An 18,378-nucleotide genomic window follows, 5' to 3' on the forward strand; every position below is an offset into this window, starting at 1 on the left:
GGGAAGAAAAAAAAAAAGTGCTCAGGTAAACATTCAACATAAGAAAACAAAAGTAATAGTCTTTACCGATAAGGTTCAGTTTTATGTTTTCTTTTGGCCTTTTCCTTGTGGCTTAGTGGAATACGTTTCCATAGTAAACTCCAGTCCCAGGCCCCTCTGGCAAAACCATCTTCATCCCCACCTTGCTGTGGTTCAATGGAATAATCATTCCCATCTATGTAATCTATTAGAGGCACAGTACATGTAGTTCTGAAACATTTACAGAAAATAAAGAAGCATTTAGGAACCCAAACCTGACTGGTTTAGCATGCCTTTTTGTTGTTGATTTGTTTTTGCACTAGGGGACTTTAAAATCTAATGGAAAATAGAGTAAATGAATGTCCCATAAAAGCCAAAGATCCTGTTTGTGTAAGGGCAGGAGACAGGAGACTTCCCCCTAGACTTTCAGACAGATGTTAGGGACAAAGCCATTTCTTTGAGCTTAATAGTGTTTTCTCCTCCCTTTGGTCCTACAGGCAACTATCTCTTGGTAATTTTGCATTATTTACAAGATTTTCTTGCCTGTTATTTTCCTTTAGTCCTCATTAAAAAAATGTGTGTGTGTGTGTGTGTGTGTGTGTGTACAGATGGTACTTGCCACATTCTTAGCAGTTCTCCCAACTCTATTGCTTTCTACTTCTTTGGAAACAGTTATTATGAAAATGTGTTTCTGTATTTTTACTTGATCTTCTTCCCCACTCCTTTGACTTTAAAAAACAGCTATTACTGCAAAAGACCAACCCCCCCCCCAAAAATTCTACTGTCCTATATTGTTGCTTTTTAAAAAAAACAAGCAAAAAAAGTCCCTCAAAATCTGCTGAAGAACTTAGGAAGTGGTTTGAGAATTTAGAGTAAAAAAATCTCTTATGTTTAGGCATCACAAAAATGTTAGTGCTATGTAACCACAGATGCCGAGGCGACGTGACAAAGATAACCTGGTACTCTGCTCCTTCCAATGCTCATCTCGTCAGAAAGGATTTTAAAATGTATTTTCCTAAAATGGAGACTATAGCTTTTCATAACCAGGTCAAGGTGCCTTTTAGATGTTTAGACACCAAGGAAAAGGGAAAAACCTATGTGGCCTCGAGCTTTAATGCGGGAGGTGTGGATTCTAGAAATGTGCCTCCTTCCCTGCAGAGCGTGGACTCTCACAGAGGGTCACTGTGGGATTCGTGGGACTGCCCCTGGAATCTGTGGAAAACCACTTCCTTACCGCCCAGAGGACTGCTAGAATTCACCTGGAGAGAGCTCCCTGATACCTGGTCAGTGATCTTTCCTTACTTCTCATGACTTTCACACTTTTCAATAAATGGTGCTGTGCAAAGGGTTCTAGAGAGACCTCAATTTGACAGTTTCTTAGCTATCTGATTTAGGGCTAATTATTTAATTTCTCTAAGCCTCAGTATTCCCTTCAGTCAAATGGAGATAATCATCTCCATCTTACAGGGCTGCCCTGAGGACTGAATCACACAGCATGTGAAAAATGTTTACGATAGGCTTTCACGTTAAATCTGCACATGAGGCCAGGCACGGTGGCTCATGCCTGTAATCCCAGCCCTTTGAGAGGCCAAGGTGAGACGATGGCTTGAGGCCAGGAGTCTGAGACCAGCCTGGACAACACAGCACGACCTCCCTCCCTCTCTATAAAAACATTGTAAAAATTAGCCAGGCATGGTGTCATGCGCCTGCAGTCCCAGCTACTTGGGAGGCTGAGGCAGGAGGATCACTTGAGCTCAGGAGTTTGAGGTTGCTGTGAGCTATGATCATGCCACCACACTCCAGCCTGGGCGACAGAGTGAGACTCTGTCCCAAAAATAAATAAAAATAAATAAATAAATAAATAACTCCACTCATGGTTAAATCCTCCAAAGTCTTCCTTTGACTCATACCATTTGCCACAGGGACATGACTTATTTTCCTAGGTTCTGAAATAGTCATAATTCTAGACTAGAAGGAAGGCTTTCAGACCTAGGAACTGATGGTGCCTTCTGTTGTTTCGGACATTTCTGGAAATTTAATAGTGATTGCCACATTTTCATGGTATAGTTGTCTATTTCTAAAGTTTCTATAGGAACTCAAAGCCTAGACACAAGTAATAGTTGATGCTTACTATCTAAAATAATAATTTGAAAGGGCATAAAAATTGGCAGGTATAATTTTAAAGCATTTTTCCTCAAGTTTTTAGACCTCTTACCCCAGTTTAGATAGAGCAACTAAAACAGCTCTCAGAGAAGTTTCTTGGAGATAGAGGAAGTCTCAATCACCCAACCACAAGACGATTCTCCTGTGAGAAACCCTAGGTTTCTCTCAAATGCCAGACTGCCTACATTTGAATCAGCTCAAAGTATAATCATTCTGGCTCCACCCCAGGAAACAACTAACTGAGGAATAACGCTTTTAACATAACACTTGATGCACTAATAGAACTGAATCAAAGAATGAGAATATTTGCCCTTCTAGGACAAGGTTTACTTTTCAACCAGGAAAGAAAAAAAAGCAAGGTGATGTTACCTGTCCTTAGATATGGGAGCTACAAGTGGTGCATACCAGTTAACTGCCACCTCACAGTGGGCATCAAGGTATATCAAAACCTTAAAAAAAAGAGGCAGGGTGAAAGAATGCTCCTCATATATGGTACATCATATATTACACACAATTTAAAATTAGATGCTAATAAAAATTAGCATTATAGTCAATCTGACACATAAGTTATCTGTTTAAGCCAGCATTCTCATTTTAAATTAAAAAAAAAAACTACAGGGTGATTAAAAATATATGATTTAGTTACCAAATGCAAAATGTTGACATTGTAGAGATTAAATGCTTCTTACCTGTCCAAGTTTAGCCTTCTGAGCGCCAATGCTTCGTGCTTGGATTAAACCTTCTCTTCTCTCATTTCGAAATACCTTTACGAGGCCATTCCACAGCTTAATATATTCATCCAGTTTCTCTTTTAAGTGTTCTATGAATAAAAAAATTCAATCAGTATTATAAGTTAGACTTATGTATATAAACCAATTAATTATTGTTTTTCTCAAGCAACAAGGATAGGAAACAGGTGCACTGGGTAGTCAGTAATTTTACATGGACCAGATTGAATGTTTAATCTTTTAAGAAGGAAGGTGAAGTGTATTATTCAAGTTTTGAGCTTAATATGTCTACAGAGAACTGGGTAGCCTGAGAACTACCAAACATCCCCTAAACATTAGGTAATGATCATGGCAATGGATAGTGAAAATACATTAAAACATTTTTTTTTAAGTTTACATGTTAATGCCAAATCTAAAAGCTTTCAGACACAACATTTTGCTTGCTATTGGCAAAAGTGCTGGCGCTGGATTTCTGTAGATGTGCTGCCTGCTAGTGACGTTATGTGACTCGCTGGAATCCGCATGGGCTATCGGTTACTGACACTTGTTTCTGGGCCATCTTTCTCCAGCCACAGTCAGGGCTGAAAGCTGCCATCTTGGTGTGACGAATATGGTTCCCACATTCAAATTCAAGTATGGTTCAAATTCACATTCAAATATGGTTCCCACAACAAAAGGAGGGTGGGGGGGACGATGAGAAATTACTTAACGGGTACAAAGTACATTATCTGGGCAACAGATGCGCTAAAAGCATAGACTTCACCACTACACAACATCTATGTACAAAACTGCACTTGTACCCCTTAAATTTATACCAATAAAAAAATAGTAATCCCATTTTCTCTATATCTTAAGCATCAACAAGTGTACATAATTATATTAGGTTATAATTACATATATAATATATGTTTCTAATTTAATAGAGGAAATTTTGTGTTATAAAAACCACACACATTTGGCAAAGTTCCCATTTTGGCTTCCCACTGTAAGAGACCAGGTTTTGTTTGTATCGCTCTGAGTCCATGAAATTGTCTCACCAGGGCCAGAATAAGCTTCTGGATCCTTTAAAGAAGCTTCTTACAGACACAAAAATTGTTTTAAAATTATTTAAAAATTTGGCCCATGAATACACAATCACAAAAATATTGCTATATTTAGAGATGAGCTAGTGGGCAAATGGCAAATGGCAAATCAGATTGTACACTTAATAGTTTACTCATTTTAGGGAGTTTATTATTAGCAAGACACCCACACATGGGTATTTGGAATTAAGAAAAAAGAATTTCCCTCTTTTTATTTTTGCACCCAGTTTTAATAAGCATTAAAATAAAATTCTTGTGCTTAATCATGTTTTTTCCCCAGAAAACCTGGGTAATTTTCCCTTCAAGTTTTTCATTTTTTAAAAAGCCTTTATCATCTTTTTCTTCTTCTTTTTTAAGCCTAATACAGTTACTTTTTTAAAAGCCTTTCTGAATTCCCTTAGGACCTTTTTTGGATATGCGACCTAAACAAATCTTAAACAAATTTTTACAGACAGAAATGAGTTCATGGCCTGTTCTTCAAATTTAGATTCTTGATTATTATGGCCCCAAAGGGGAAACAGTGAATCCACGGACTACTGGCTTCTCTGGGATCTTGCACTGCAGTAGCGGACTGTATTAGGGTCCAAAATACTCACTGCCCTTCCTTGGGTGAAGACACTCTCCCCCTAATCCACCGAGGTCAGGCTGGGCCACCTGACTTGCCGTGGCCAACACAACGTGGGTGGAAACTTTTTTATAAAGCATTATGAAAAGGTATTTTCATGCTTCCCATGTTCTGCTTCACTTGTAACCTTATATTCAGTGGTGTCACTACTTGTACACTAATATTCTATGCAAAAATTACTTGCCAAAATGCGAACAACCTGTTGTTATTGAATAGTCTGAGCTCTTTGGTCAATGTTCAAAAGCTTCAATTCAGTTTTGTGATAAGCAAAGAGGAATAAATAAGTATCCAGATTTGGGTTCAATAGTGTAATTACATTTTCATTTAACATGCTGACTTAGTATGTGAGCTACAGCATTATCTATCTTTTCATATTTACATCAGTAAGAAGATATACTCAACTACTAGTTATGTATTTAAAGAAAAAATTTAAAGTTATAATAATTTTTAAAAACCCACGTATCTGGAAAAATCACTGCTCAATCACTCTCTTGCCAAGTTGAACCAAGACTAACCGATGCCTTCCTAAATGCTGTAATAACTGGCTCCTAATAAAGAATAAAAACCATAATTTCCTTTTATTCAAAATCCTAAATCAAATATAGAACAAAATAAGGTTTAGAAGATGCTTTCTATTACAAATAAAAATAGTCCCCCGTTCTGGTCAAATTCAATATTTGCATCATCATTCAAATGCAAAATATAGGCTATGAAATAGGTATATGGATTTCAGTTTGAAAACTACGGATGGAGCTTCACGTGGCAGCTCAATATACGTTTTGTATATTGTAAACTGCAATATACATGCAACTGCATTTTCTCAGTCTTTCAATGAATGACCTCTATGACTAAACTTTTGCAAAATCCAAGCCCCAAAGAATTGGTACAGTCTAAGAATAGTGGTTAGAGACACAGACTTATGAGCCTATGGATTTAGATGCTAATTACTACCTCTGTGACTTGGCAAGTTACTTAACGTTTCTCAGCCTCATGTGTAAAATGGAGATAATAACAATTTTTCCTGCAAAAATTATTGTATTAAATGAAACAATTCATATATTAATATGATGCTTGGCACGGTGTCAATTTGTTGCTAATAAATGCTATCAATGGATGTTAAGTTTTAAAAAACTTTTGAGATTTCATTTTTGTAGTTACTCATAATTAACTCATTTTATAGACAAAATGTTACTTCCGCAGTCATTACCTTTATTACTGAAATCATCGATTAACACAATTTCTGCTAAATATTTCCTTGGAGTCCTTTTAATCACGCTGTGGACTGTTCTCATGAGGGTTGACCAGCCTTCATTATGGAACACAATGACAACGCTCGAAGTGAGCAGGTTTTCATCATAATGCCAATACTTGCATCTGCAAAAAGAAAATTTCAGCATGTTTATTTAGAGGCAATCTATAATGCTTGGCTCCAACCTTGCCATGGTTATATTTTCTGATTAAATTAAATATTACTGATTTAACTAAGGTAAATGAACGAAACACATCCCTTAATATTTCAACAGAAACACAAGACAGAAGAGAGAAACTGCCATGAGATAAAGTTGCTCCTACATAAAGCTACTTCATAACCAACACTCAGTGTGTGATAAAAAGAACTAATTTGTGACTTTATGTCAAGAACACTTAAGATAGTATTTACAGCTATCAGGTTGGGGTTTTTTTCCTGACTTAGATCTCAAGTTTATTTTTCTTTTTGAAACTTGAGCTATTGGTGCAAGAGATTCATTTCATTTGCTGTAAATAAACCACTACAATACTGTGTTTGAAAGCTGTCCTGTTCTATATGGCTAAAATATTCAGAACAAAAACTAAACTGGTTAACTTAAGGCATATAGCAAGCACTCAGATATTTACTGTTGGATGAATAAACAAAGTTCTGATATTGCTTCGAGCAATTAGATTGGCGAAAGACGGATCTTCAGCTATTTTACAACTATTTATTTCAGCTATTTGAAACAACTGTAGAAAGAATAAACTTGTCAGAAGCCTCTTCTCTTTTTTTTGAGACAGGGTCTAGCTCTGTCACGGGGGCTATAGCACAGTGGCATCATCAGAGCTCACTGCAATCTCAAACTCCTGGGTTCAAGCCATCCTCCTGCCTAAGAGAAACCTCTTCGTAACCAGAAGAAACCAAAAACAGGGCCCGATAAAGACTCAAGAAGCCAGGGAAGGCTCAGTGAGTTTCACAGAAGAAAGACGCCGAAGAGGGCCCCAAAAGTGTAACCCAAAGTTGGGAGGGGCCGAAAGCTCTCTCAGAATAGTAAGTTTAAATATATACGAGTGGAGAAATGCAGACATATAGGAAGATGTGGTAAGTGTTTCTGGAGAGAAACCAGCACAGGCAGAGCAAGGTGTGTCTAATTTTAGATAGGCAGGGGTGATAATCCCAAAACACACTTTGTGACCCAGATAGAGACTCCGGCCACATTTTTCTTCATCTGATTCTAACCACTGCACTTACAGTAGGAAGTGGGAAAGACAGCAAGTTTGATTTATAACAAACACCAGAATAGGTGAAAATATTTAACATGAAGGAGACTTGCTGATCTCTAAGACGGGAGATGCAAGGTGGGGAAATAGGCAAGGCAGGAACTTTGGGAGACGAAGAGGCGCTGACAGCACAGAGGGACTGGGAGAGAGGAGAAGGCAGGCTGAAGACAAGGACCAGGCCCATGAGGGACACTTCACCGTCGCAGGGATCGCCGGGTGGAGACCACTCTGCGCGTTCTCACAGAGCACGGGGCCCAGAGAGCTGGAACCGGGTGCTGTGCATCTCCTCTCACCTATGCAGTTCAGAAATAATAATTCAAAAAATGTAAACCAGATTGTGTGCCGATAACAACTCCTGGTGTGTATTTTCATTGCTTTTCTTATTGTCTTAAGAATTACAAAAGTGATAATACACAGCTTGTATAAAACCCAAATAGTAGAGAAGTTCATGAAATAAAGGTCGAAGTTCCCTCTCTACTTGTCTCCGACAGCTTTTGTCACCTTCTGTCATCCCTCTCGATTTTCCACTTTCCCTGTTAGAACTTCTACTTCCCTTTTCTGTGGAAAAGCAATGCCCCCTGGTAGGTGTAAAATCTCACCTCCTAGAGGAAATCATTGTGAATGGTTGTGTATTTTTTCAGATTTTTTAATACTCACGCAGACATATGTTCGTATTTGTACACAACGTGTATTCGGATGGGTATATACAGACTTATCTAATTCTTTTTACCCACTGTATAACATGGCTGTTCCAGAATCCATTCAATCATTTCCTTATTGATAGGCATTTCAGTTGTTTCTACAAATAGTGTTACAATGATCATCCTCAACGCCTTGCGCAGGAATCTTTCCCGTAACACGTGTGGCTGTGAGCTCATTCAGAACAGGAGTCTCAGCCCTGTTGCTCCCCGTGTTCCCAGCATCCAACACACAGTAGCTGCTTCGTAATTATTTACTGAATTGCTTCGGGGACACTATTTTCGAAATGCCTCTTGATGTATCTTCTTCTCTCAGTAATGCCCACTCTCTACCCTACAATCTTTCTCTTTTGAGGTGAAAATACTTAAAACGTGTAAGAACAAGTAAGTGCACACGGCTCAACAGACGGCAGAGGTCCACACGGCCAGGCACACCTCACTCGGAGCCAGGAGGCGGCAGCACAGATGGAGGGGAAGCCAGTAACCACCACGACCCCTCAGGGTGCGTCATACGAGGCTAGAGAGAAGAGGACGGCCCTCTGCAGCACCGTACGGCCTGGAGCGGGAGTCTGAATTTCGAGCTGATTGGATCGGACACCGTCCAAATGAGAGGTTCAGGCCGACACAGAGTGGGCCACCTTTAATTGCAAGCTTTCATTTGCCACCGTCGGCCTGAATGCAGGGTCTCGAAAAAGTTTAGCTCTTTGGCAGCTTTTCTGGTTTGCCATGGTGAGATGAAGCCACTGGGTGGAGCACATAGAAGCAGTGCTTATAATACACGGAGCCTTGATATTAAGACTCAGTAATGAAAGATGCCCCCTGGCCCTGAGGCAAAACTCCCCATTCCATTTTTCTCTCGCTTTATTGGTGTAGAATTTGTAATAAGTTCTAATAAGAAGGGAGGCCAACTGAAACAAGAATGTCACATTTAGATTGATGGGTCTTGTTACACATTTTTAGACTAATTTCTACTCTCCAGCGCCTCATTTTCCAAGAGAGCTTTTAAATCCTCTAATGTCGAGGAGAGCAGTGGTTCAGCTTCATTGTAGAACTGCTCTGATGGCAAATATTCACATTCAGATTACAGGCTTGCAGTGGTTAAAGCTATAGAGTCAGAGTCATTTTGCAGAGTATTTTCATGGAAGCTATGTGGGCCAGGTGCTTGGGATCAGAAGAAAAGATGAGAATCAAGAATTTTCATGGTGACTTTTCAATAACTTAAAAAAGTAGATTTTAAAACCCAAAATGAAATACCCAGGAATAATTTACTTGCATTTTCTCTGTATCAGCTATATTTTTAACATCTGTAGTTTGATATAAAGCCTTGTTATATTTAGACTTTATCAATAAATCATATCTAATTCAGCAGACACGAAAAACTTAACATTTCCAGACTGTGTGCGATCCATATGTACTATCATTAATCTACAGTAACGTGTGTGTGCACTTGTACATGTGTGTGCAAGTCAGTCTCACCCTTTTAAAGGGTTGTACCTTACTTCTAGATCATTCACTCAGAGTCTCAATAAAAGCAGTCATTTTGGATTCTCTTCCCTTAATTCTGCAAGCCACCTAAATATAATAGGGAAGATTCTTTAGGCATAGGAAACAAATCCTCAATTTGGGAAACTGATTTTTAACTGTCCACTTTTACTTTTAAATAAATTGAGAACCTTTCCTACCTTCATCTAAAATCTCTTTTGCTCATTCCCGTGATAAAAGAAAGTGGAACAATGTTTACAATTTACATGAAACAGTGTTGGCACCCGATGGCTGAGTAAGTTACTAATGTAGAATGCAAGGTTTAACTTAGCATTCAGAAATCAACATACATTCTCAACAAAAGGAGAATTATCACCTGTTAAAACCCAATTGCTCAAACTCAACAGCGGAGGGGAGTGGGTTTTACCTAAGCGTGCAGTTTCTATGCACTTTGATTGGAACGATACAAAGTAAGCTCCTCGAGAACAGGGTATGGCAGGTTTTACTCCCCACAGTGCATGACACAAGCAGAGTAAATTTAAGCATCAAAAGAAATTTATAGATTAAACTTCTTCATCATCACTCTCTGGAAATGCCCCGTTTTTGTATTTCCCAGGAAAGGCTGCTATAGTAATTCACACGTGGACTAGCCGATATAAGGGGATAATACCTACAGCACTTTGTAAGGATGTAATTCCTTTATAAGCATAATCCACAATTATATTGGCACTGCATTTTTTCTCCACCATATCATATTGCTAGCCCACAAATCCCTGGGATTTTTCTCCCCAAATTACTGGAAGCCCAGTGTTTTCCATTTTGTGTTTTTGCAGTTGAACTTGGTTTAAAAGACCATATTTGCACTTAATTGTATTTTATATTGTTGGTTTAGGTGCATGCTTCAGCAAGTTCTGCTCTCTTTGATGATTTCCGTCATTTGTTGTATATAACCATCCCTTCAGTTTTCTATCTTGAAAAATTGGAATATTATGATTTCACTTCATCTACTATTTATATGGACGAATATGTGGTCAAATATTGTGTTTTAAAGCTAGGTGTTACCCCTGAGAGGCTGATATCACTCCATTCATCAATGTCACCTAATTGCACTGCTGCTCAAACTACATCTTTTTCTCTTGTCCATAGGAATCTTAAGACTACTTAAATATCCTACTAAATCAAGATGCATTAGGTATCATACAGTCTCCTGGTTACTAGGGTAAGCTCATGTCTTCTTTTAGATACAGTTATGAGTTTGGTCTGACTCATTTTCATACACCCATGCTGGCACCTAGTGACAGCTACTTTTTTCTTCTCTTTCTTCTTTTTTTAGAGCCAGGGTCTCATTCTATTGCCCAGGCTGGGGTGTATTGGCACAATCAAGTTCACTGTAACCTTGAACTCCTGGGCTCAAGTGATCCTCCTGCCTCAGCTTCCCCAGTAGCTAGGACTGACTACAGGCATGCACCACTGTGCCTGGCTAATTTTTTAAGGTTTTTTTTGTAGAGGTGGGGGAGTCTTGCTATGTTGTCCAGTCTTCCTATGAACTCCCAGCCTCAAATGATCTTCCCACCCCAGCCTCCCAAAGTGGGAGGGGATTATAGGTGTGTGCCACCATGCCCGGCCTAATGGCTACTTTTTACATATGCCCAAATGATCTCCCTTAGGATCTTACTGTACATCAATGTCAAGTTTCCAGAACCAAATTTTTTCTCTCCCTTTGGAAAACAAAAGCCAATATTTTCCCACCTCCGGTTTCCTAAAAATCTCTTTTTCTCCCTAATACCTCTGGATTACTGACAGCACTTCCTCTGAAACTCATCTGGCAAATTCCTTAATACCTGGTGCTGTAAGAGGCTTTAAAGGCCTCAGCAAATCTAATGCCCTCTTAAGATGTTATAAAACTTTCAATATGGAAACCACTTCTGCAGATAACTAAGAAGGCAATAAAAAAGTATTGCACATGTCTGTTTTTTCTCATATATTAAAATCATATAACATGCCTTAATAATCTGCCTACCCTTTGCTTTTTCATTATTTTACTCCAAACTGAATTTTAAAACAATTTTTTGTTACCTCTGCAGATACCATTTGGGATGCATATCTGGAATGTCTCCTGCTTTTCTGAAAGCTGCCCCATCACTCAACCCTGCGGAGGTCCCCTTCTCTTAAGAACCTCCTTAAATGGCAGTTCCTGAGTAGAAGAGACCATATGATGTCTCCCTGGGCCAACAGAATGGACTAAAAGTGAACACCTATCTGAGCTGGGCCAATCAGAGTCCCTCTCTCTGAATTTTGAGCTTCTGAGACTCCAGTTGGCGTCTATTAGGCTCTATCTAGCATTGTGAGGCAAGGGTTAGGCAGCTATTTGCATGGAGAAGCAGAGAAAGAGAGAAGTGGAGATGAGAGTTCAGGAATTGTCAGAAAGAGCATGTGACTTTGGTTCTCAATTTTGCAATTTTCAACTTTCAATTCCTGCTTGGGAGTCTCCCAGGGCTGTCACGTGTACTTCCTGGCCTTGGATTCTATGAGATAGATACTCCTACATCCTTTTGATTAGTAGCTTGCCCTCTTCCCCCCTGTTTCTAGCTTAAGCTAGTTAAACAGATTTGTTTCTGGGCAAATAATCTGTGTCTAACATGCTACTCTGGACATTTTTGTAAATTTTAGTTCATTGTATATATGCCTTCATATATTAATAATTAAACATAGAGCTTTTCACTAACTTTTAATCAATCTATCTTCTTGTAAAATTTGAGATTATTGAAGATTCTTCTCTATGGTCATTGTTGAAAGTACAAAGAGATGAGCTAGAGATGGCTGCACTAGATGGTACTACTTGGCAGGTCCTAAAAATAATTTTTATGAATGCACAAAATTGCTTAAGCTTAAGAGAATTACATACGCTAACTAAACAAGAAACTGATACATACAATATTTATTTGAAATGAGAAAAAATAAAACAAATTTTCACGTAACCTAGTCATCGCTAGAAACTACCTGCAATTTCTGGTTATAATCAGAAGGTTGCTTGGTGAGCACAGAATCTGTTTTAATGGCTGGTGCCTTACAGTTTTGAAAGCTCCACGCGCCCTCCTCCACAACAGGGTTTGCTGAACAGACTAAATTCACACCGGCCAACTCAGGCCCCCTCTCCAGTGGACAGCTGGAGGTAAAATGATCACATCCCTTCTTTGGCTCCCTTATTCTAACCCCCGTGTAGACTATTCCCTTTTCGATAACACTGCATATTCTTTCTTTTGACTAGGCACAATGAAATTGAGGTTAGTTTGTTTTTCATTTAATTGTTTTCTCTATCTTGATTCTCAGTATTCTAGGAATACTTGCTTGTATTCTTTTCCTTGACTATTAGAAACTCTAAGATGACCTAGTTACTTTTCCCCAATGTTCTTATCAGTAATACCTCCCCTGAAGGCCAACATTAAGTCTAGAATAGCAAAACTCATTTTCCCTTATCATCTGCAAGATGAAAATGTCAGCAAAGCTAATCATCAGAAGTTCTGCTCTTAGAACAGCATTTTCACGTATTACATCAATACTCAATATGTATTTGTTGATTTGATTTCAAAATTTTTTCTGGGAATATTTCTTTCTCCAATGTTGTACTATATCAAAGAACATCACCCATTTTATTCATTAATGAATTAAATATTAATTAAAAAGAGAATAATACATTTTTAACCTCTGCTGTACTATTTAAGGTTGAAGGTCAAAATCAACAAACACAGAATTAATGGTTGGTTGGGTTTGCAAAAGTTTTTCAAATATATCAACTTTCAGGATGAAATTAGGTATGTAAGAAAGTATGCTTGTTAACTACAATCCTTTCTCTGGAGCGTACTTCTGGTGCCACAGCTGGAAGGCAGGAGACCAGAGCAAGCAGGAAGGTGGGGCCCATGGTGGCTTCAGCTCACCATGTCCAGAATCCCTACCAGGTCCACCTCTCCTAATGAGCTCAACCTAAATAAAACACACGTTTGCCACATGTACAGGGTCATAAATTAAAATAAAATCCTAAGCCCTCCACCAACTGAACGGACCCCTCTTGGCCAAGGAGGCCCCAGAAATACCTTAAAACTGAGTTCCAAGCCATGACGGGATGGGAGGTCAGACACGCATCATTATACTCCCTCCCTCCCTAACAGCCACCAGGCTTTCTTCTCTGAGGGCTAAACAGAAAGCAATCTCCTGATCCACTCCTCCTACAACTCAGCACGGTTCTCTGCTGATAAGAGGCCACCAACCACGGAGTGGGGCCAACCAGTCTACGGAGTATGCACAATAAGGGTTTCCATGTCCTCTGCTTCACCTTTTGACATCAGAGGGTCAAAAACTCCACCCTCCGATAATGCTAAGGCCACCATTTTCTGAATATGGACCCCATGAAGGGGTGTGAAGCTCAATTGTACATGTGCATGCTTCTCCTTTCATAAATATTCATGACTCCTCCCAAAGCTTATTAAATGTGTATATACGGCCACCCCGCTCAGTATAAATTCCTGTTTCCTATACTGTTCCCTCCAAGCATATGTTTCTGGCTTCTGGCTCCTGGCCTGTCAGAATGGCCACCTACATACAGGCTGCAACCCTTTATGAGAAATAAAGCTCTCCTTGCCAAATTTATGAACCTTGTCATTTCTTTGGTTGACAGAGTTTCAAGACAAATGTCCCCAGTTCCAACCAGGTTGCTACGTCGAAACTTTTCCCAGGACAGATTTCATTTTCCGAAACAGAGTTGAGATGTACAGATGTATTTCATGTCCAAACAATCAATGGGCTGGAGGAAAGGGGCCATGTCCAGCAGAGCTGCACGACCAGGACCAGAAACTCACAAATTCCCTGCAGCTGAACCCTAAGGCTGGAAAGCTACAGAAAGAGCTGTACAAACTATTGCTCTATGTATATGTAGCTCCTGTAACAAAGAGCGGCACCATTACCTCCCCGGACCCCTGCGGCCCCCTCTGATAGGGGCTCGGCGAAAGCTTGTATTTGTATTTATTTCCATTTTCTCTCACAGTCCCTGAGGTAGCTGTTTCCTGGCTCACACTCCCCCGACCCCCCCATCAGTGGGATACAGCTGTCCAGCCATTAGTCATGAATGATGTCACCTTTCTTCCCTCAGTTCCCATCCGGAACTCAGCTGCCAAGGATCCTCAAACAAACTCACAGTACGGCTAGAATTCACAGCTCCAAAACAGCCAGGGGCTGCGTTACATTGTCATTGGACCACTCGGCCTGCTGTCTCTGCCGCAACTTTAAATAATGTGCACAAACTGTGAGGCAGAAACCTTCCAGTACAGCTTTAGAAAACACCTCGGTCCCTGCCACCCCCTGATGCTCCTCCTTATTTAGTGTCCTTGTGCTATTGCGAAATATATATTTGGTCACCGTCCCCGTTTCCTGGCATACAACTCCTAAAATCCTTGGGACCTCCCAAGTGCTATCTTTTCATATGCTAATGCTGACTGACAGCTTCTGGACAGGCTGGCCACCCAAAAAAACAAAGGCATGATTAGAGGGCTAGGACTTTCAGCCCCACGCCCAACTTCTGGGTTGGGGGGAGAGGGGTTGAAGGTCAAGTTAATCCAGTGGTTTAGTCAATCAATCACGCCTATGTAATGCAGCCTCCATAAAAACCCAGAAAGACTGGGTTCAGAGAGCTTCCGGACAGCTGAACACACGGAGCTCGCTGGAGGGTGGCGTGCCTGGGGCTCTGCGCCCGGGGCCAAACCTCACCCGACACGTCCCTTCATCTGTATCCTTTGTAATATCCTGTAAGATAAACCGGTAAACGTGCTGCCCCAAGTTCTGTGGACTGTTCCAGCAAATTAATTGAACCCAAAGAGGGGGTGGTGGGAAGCCCAACTTTAAGGGTGGTGGATTGCAACTGGTATCAGAAGGGAGTGGCAGTTTTGGGGACTGAGCCCTTGCCCTGTGGGATCTGATGCTGTCTCCAGGTAAGTAGTGTTGGAATTGAGTCAGAGAAGTCCAGCTGGCGTGCGCTGGTGTGTGGGGAAAGACCCTCACATCTGGTCACAGAAGTCTTCTGTGTTGATCGTTGCAGTGTGAAAACAGAGAAAAAAACATGGTCTGAGAATTTTTCCCAAAACAGTCCTAACGAGCCCAGCCAGGTGAGGAGGGTGTGTCCTCCACGCAGAGACACTGTGAGAGAAGTAGGTGAGAACAGCACAGGTGACAGACGTTAAGAGTGGTTACAGGGATGACTCCAGTTCCCTTTGGTGAGGATGTTAGTGGCGTCGGGGGCTCAGGCCACACTCAGCGCACACTGGCTGCATGAGCAGCAGCGGAGAGACCACCGCAGTGAGCCAGAGAGAAGAACACGAGCGCCTGGCGGGAATCCAGGCGTGGGCTGGTACTCAGGCGTGTGCTCAACACCCTGAGTTGACTCCCAGAACTAGTTGTGAAGAATTTGACGGAGCTGAAATTCTTGCAGGGTCGACAGTGTTTGAGCCAAATAAACGGTGATTTTGCTATTAGTTATTGTGATCTCATTTTATCCCAGACTGGGGAAATGCAGTGCTAACAGCTCTTGCTTCCAAAGCACTTGCATACGTGTTAGCTCATCTGAGCTTCACAGTAACCCTGTGAGGGACAGGGCAGGCATTATTATTATTATTATTTCATTTTCTACATAAGGAAACTGACATTGTTAGGTTATATGGCCCGTTCAAAGTCACACAGTGATAGATGAGATTTAGAAACGAATTCTTTGATTCTAACTTCAAAGTTCTTTCTCTAAATCACAGGTTTACTAAGAATTAAATATAAATAAATGCTTAAAAAACAAACAGGAAAATGGATTCCTCACTCTCACCCCATACCCAGGGAATGCATGGCCACTAACAAAATGACTGCACACAGCTCAGGGGATTTCTGCTCGATTTTAAGAGTTGAGGATATGAAATATGTTAAGGAAAATTAAGAATGTGGAACTATGTCTTTCGGGTAGCTGTTTTCAAATTTCCTTTTTTTGAAAAGAAAAACGTACTCTGACAGATGTGTCCAGTTAATTATTTGAAATCTCAAACCACAATTTAGGAAAAAAATCCAGCAGGGAGTCCTAGGAATGGACATATGTTCTTGTACATTTCTTCAAAACTCCCTGGGAAAGGAAAAAAGAACGTTTCACAGTGTGAGCCATATGTTTATAGCTATATTGGACTCTCACGTCAAATACGACTTACATACCACACTGTGCTATAGAAGTACAGCTTATCACACGCCAGCGTTGTGAGCCGAAATGACAGGAGTAAGGATCCACTCTGGGTGCCAGGCAGCACGAGGAAATACAGGTTTGCATCTTTGCTTCGTTAATGATTTATGCTGCAATTTATGCCACAAAGGACTTCGGGCAGCTTACACATGAAATGAAACAATATTACAACAGCTAAAATAGGAAGAGGAAAAGAGACGGATAAAGAATGAACAAGGGGAATAAAGAAGGAGGAATTAAGAACGTGGGTTTAGAAGTGTATACCAGAGGGCGCAGGGCCCCTGTGTGCACAGCCCTGGGCACCATTCGTAACGAACACAATGAATGGCACCACCTGAGCCCTGAGGCGTGGTGGGCTGGGCACCCCCCTCCACCTCGCAGATACTTCTTGTGGGGGGAGCCACAATTTGGCTTGAATTTTCTAGCAAGAAAACCTGGTCAGGTCTGTGTTTAACAAATCGGTTGTTCAGAAGAAGTACGATATTCTTGGTGTGAAGACCAGCAGGGATTTTTTTTCTTTCTAATAGGGGGCCTCCTTATGGTAAACGCAGTAATGCGTTTTGCTGGACTGTTCTTCACGAAGGCGTCTACGGAGACCGGTGGCAACGTACCAAAGTGCAAGTCAGTAAAAACAGTTGTGCAGAGAACAAGTTGGGAATTTAAGTTCAACACAGATTTGAAAATCACACTTTACAAACATTCCTTAAAATGTTTATTGAGTCATCTTCTATTCCACGTTTCATCGCTCAGTGAGTGATTGTATGCCTTCTCAATGTTCTCTAATTATAATAACCATATGAGGACATTCATTTCCAAAAGCAAATTTCAACACTGTTAATGACTGAAGAAGAAGTACAAGCTTACAGTAGTTGTGTAACTTTAGGATGGGGTTACTAAATAATTTCCCAATAGAGAATCATTAGATATTGCAGGAGTTATCAAGACAGGCTGTATAATATTTACTTACGGAAGCCTTAAACATTGATTCATATTAATCAATGTAAGTAGCATAAATGAGGAGATGCATAGATCATTTTTTGAAGACTTGCTCAACTATAAAGCTCTGATTACAAATGTGGAAAAGAGTATATAAGAGTATTAATTCATAGAATAGGTAATTTCTGGGGCTACTAAAATGTATTAGCTATATTTAGAAATTTATCTTGTTAAAGGTATTAGGGAACCAAGTATTTCATTTAGCAGATAATATAACTGATACATATGAGATGTTCAACAAATATTTACAGAAGAAAATTTACTTATACTATTTCAAAAAATCATTAAAGTAGTCTAACCTCTTTTCCGGCATTAATTGAGTTTTTACTTCTCTCTTACATTTTTGTTTCATTATAATTTTCCAGAAAATCAAATCCTTCTGAGGCTAATGAGTCACCAGGAGTGAGCCGAAGTTAGTTATCAAACAGTTCACAGCTCAAAGATGGAACTGCGAAGCAAGAACTGAGAGGGTGTGTTAATTTTCACCCTGAAGAAGGCAGATGCCAGAAAATCTCAATCCAAAATTTTGGAAAACATTTTAGTTCACTTAAAATCTGGCAGGGAACCCAAGGACTTAACACATGTGAACATTACAAGTGAGCTACAGTTAACTGTCATCTTAAAATAGTATCAGTTTGTTCCCTCCTCAGAGCACCTGGATGCCTAATAGTCTACAGATAAATACATACACGGGGGAGGCCATCATCAAAAGAGGAGGGAGGCCGGGCGCGGTGGCTCACGCCTGTAATCCTAGCTCTCTGGGAGGCCGAGGCAGGCGGATTGCTTGAGCTCAGGAGTTCGAAACCAGCCTGAGCAAGAG

General features: G+C 40.3%; 1 protein-coding gene across 1 annotated transcript in view; it reads right to left on the reverse strand.

Annotated features, from left to right (window-relative positions):
• The window catches only part of GALNT7 (polypeptide N-acetylgalactosaminyltransferase 7), a 66,748-nt gene that overhangs the window by 21,462 nt on the left and 26,908 nt on the right, over window positions 1-18,378 (reverse strand). Inside the window, exons 3-5 of the mRNA XM_012651645.1 lie at window positions 5,824-5,990; window positions 2,871-3,001; window positions 2,551-2,630 (exon numbers count right to left, since the gene is read on the reverse strand). Of these exons, the coding sequence (XP_012507099.1) occupies window positions 2,551-2,630; window positions 2,871-3,001; window positions 5,824-5,990 (378 nt within the window). The remainder of the gene's footprint in view (window positions 1-2,550; window positions 2,631-2,870; window positions 3,002-5,823; window positions 5,991-18,378) is intronic.

This window comes from Propithecus coquereli, unplaced genomic scaffold (genome assembly GCF_000956105.1).
Source record: "Propithecus coquereli isolate 6110/MARCELLA unplaced genomic scaffold, Pcoq_1.0 Scaffold36, whole genome shotgun sequence".
Classification (NCBI taxonomy): Eukaryota; Metazoa; Chordata; class Mammalia; order Primates; family Indriidae; genus Propithecus; species Propithecus coquereli.